This window comes from Trichechus manatus, unplaced genomic scaffold (genome assembly GCF_000243295.1).
Source record: "Trichechus manatus latirostris isolate Lorelei unplaced genomic scaffold, TriManLat1.0 scaffold00113, whole genome shotgun sequence".
NCBI lineage: Eukaryota > Metazoa > Chordata > Mammalia > Sirenia > Trichechidae > Trichechus > Trichechus manatus.
Genome location: NW_004444049.1, coordinates 1,476,079 through 1,478,239, shown reverse-complemented (window position 1 = coordinate 1,478,239; position 2,161 = coordinate 1,476,079). Strand labels below are relative to the sequence as shown.

Sequence of the window (2,161 nt, the reverse complement as noted above, 5' to 3'; positions counted from 1 at the left end):
GTGCGCTGCCTTGGGCACCTCTCTTGCGGGGTCCGCCGTGGCCCGAGTACAGCCCAGAACCCTCAGGAGTGGACGTCCCTTCCTTTCCCTCACCCCATTATTATATTTGAGACAGTTACAGCGTCCCATAAACTCACCTTTAACTTTTCCTGCCTTCCTAGCTGCTGCCGGCTGTATAAACCTGCTGTATTTCCTTTGTGGAATTTTTTTTTTTTTTTGGTGCTATAAACTGTAACTTAGGTTGACTGATCAACTGTTGTAACCACTGAAAAACACCTCTCTCGGCCCTTACCGAATCCAGTTCTTTTTACCGCTCTCCAAATCCAAGAATTCAGGGAGCTGTCAGTCCTTCCCAGGAGCTGAGTGTACACATTCTTGCAAGATGCCTGGTGGATTTGGTACTTGTCACTGTTACTGGCTGTGTGCTCCTTCTGTGCTTTTCCTGAAAAAAAAAAAAAAAAAAGATTGGGTGGTATGTGTTTTGACTTTTTCTCCCCCACCGGGAAATAGGGGGAAAAAAAAGAGATTACAGAAGGACACTTGTTTTCAACAATAACAAAAATATAGCTTTGCAAACAAAATCCCTTAGGGTTTGTCCTTTATGGGACGTGTAGTTCTGCTTAGTCTTTCGTGCTTCACTGGGTTACCGTTGATGTTAACGTCTTTGTCTGGTGTTAAACTGCCGTACGTTTTGCATGTGTATGCGTTCCCGCTTTGTATATGGAACGTAACAATCAGACCTGAGAATGAGGTGGATGCCTTTTCTTTTATTAACTAAAAAACAAAAACCTGTTCCCCTCTAGTCAGTTCTGACTCAGGGTGACCCTGTGTGTTACACAGCAGAAGTACTCCATTCTTGTCTGTAATTATGGAAGTAGATCGCCAGACCCTTCTTCCATGCAGTGCTGGGTGGGTTCAAACCGCCAACCTTTAGCTTAGCAGCTAATCTCAGACTGTTTGCTATACCCAGGCTCCTGTGTATTAGCTGTAAAACCCAACCAAACCCATTGCCGTCGGGTCGATTCCAAGCTGTAGATACCTGTAAAGTTGTAGACCTGTGAGGACCTTTGTTTTGCTCTGACCGACTCTGGTCTGTGTCTTTCATTTCCAGATGATGTGCGAGGTGATGCCAACCATCAGTGAAGCAGAAGGCCCCTCAGGAGGAGGCGGGAGCCATGGGTCCAGCTCCCCATCCCAGCCTGACGCAGACTCCCATTTTGAACAGTTAATGGTCTCTATGCTGGAAGAAAGGGACCGTCTTCTTGATACGCTGAGAGAGACTCAAGAAACGCTGGCGCTCACCCAGGGGAAATTACACGAGGTTGGGCACGAGCGAGACTCCTTGCAGAGACAGCTCAACACTGCACTTCCACAGGTACGGACACTATGAAGTTTCCACTGACGGCTTTCCTGTGGTGTCACTTTCTGTTAATACTTACACGAACATTTTGTACAACTGGTTATGAGATGGTGGTTTCTAGTGATTGTAAGTCATACATAGGTAAAGTTCCTGGAAATAAAACATCTTAGGGAGAACAAATTCTGTGGTAGTCCAGAGTCATGTGAAGATACCTTATAACTCTCCTTCCTGTTGTGGGGCAGCAGAAGGGACTGTCTAGGTGTGAGGAAGTTCTCCAGCGTTGCTGAGAAAGACCGTGAAGAGCCAGGCTTTGTGAGGCCTTCAGTTTCGTTGTCTTCGGCTGCCTCTTGCCAGAAGTCTGTTTCCCATGCATTTCCAATCCCCTAATGAGGCAAATAGGATTGATTTCACAGCAAAGGAAATTTTTTACAGTCCACCTTTACCAGAACACCTGTTTTCTAAATGAGATTTGTTTTAGGGGTTGGAAGACTGGAGATGGGCCCCTCAGGAACTTTTTCTTGGCAGAAGAGAATCATCAGGCTTAAGATCACCTTGAAGTTGTTACTCTAAATATATTACGTTTGGACCAGTGTCTCAGAGCCTTTTGTTAAGGTGTTGAATGAGGGTTCACTGACTGGTGAAGGAGAAAGTGGTAAAACTAGGGAAGTGTACAGGGAATGTTGGAGGGCAGCGGGCTCTGTGTGGGTGACGTAGGTGTTTATGAGGGGTCTAGATGCCGTTCTGCCTACACAGAGAATGTACCTTTAGGGAGCTTTCAGGTAGACCTGAATAAGCATACGC

At 46.1% G+C, this 2,161-nt stretch overlaps 1 protein-coding gene across 1 annotated transcript in view; it reads left to right on the top strand.

Annotated features, from left to right (window-relative positions):
- Positions 1-714: 714 nt before the first annotated feature.
- PPFIA1 (PTPRF interacting protein alpha 1) overlaps positions 715-2,161 on the top strand; it is a 121,686-nt gene continuing 120,239 nt past the window's right edge. The window contains exon 1 of the mRNA XM_023738113.1: positions 715-1,375. Coding sequence (XP_023593881.1) covers positions 1,112-1,375 — 264 coding nt within the window. The 5' untranslated portion in view covers positions 715-1,111. The remainder of the gene's footprint in view (positions 1,376-2,161) is intronic.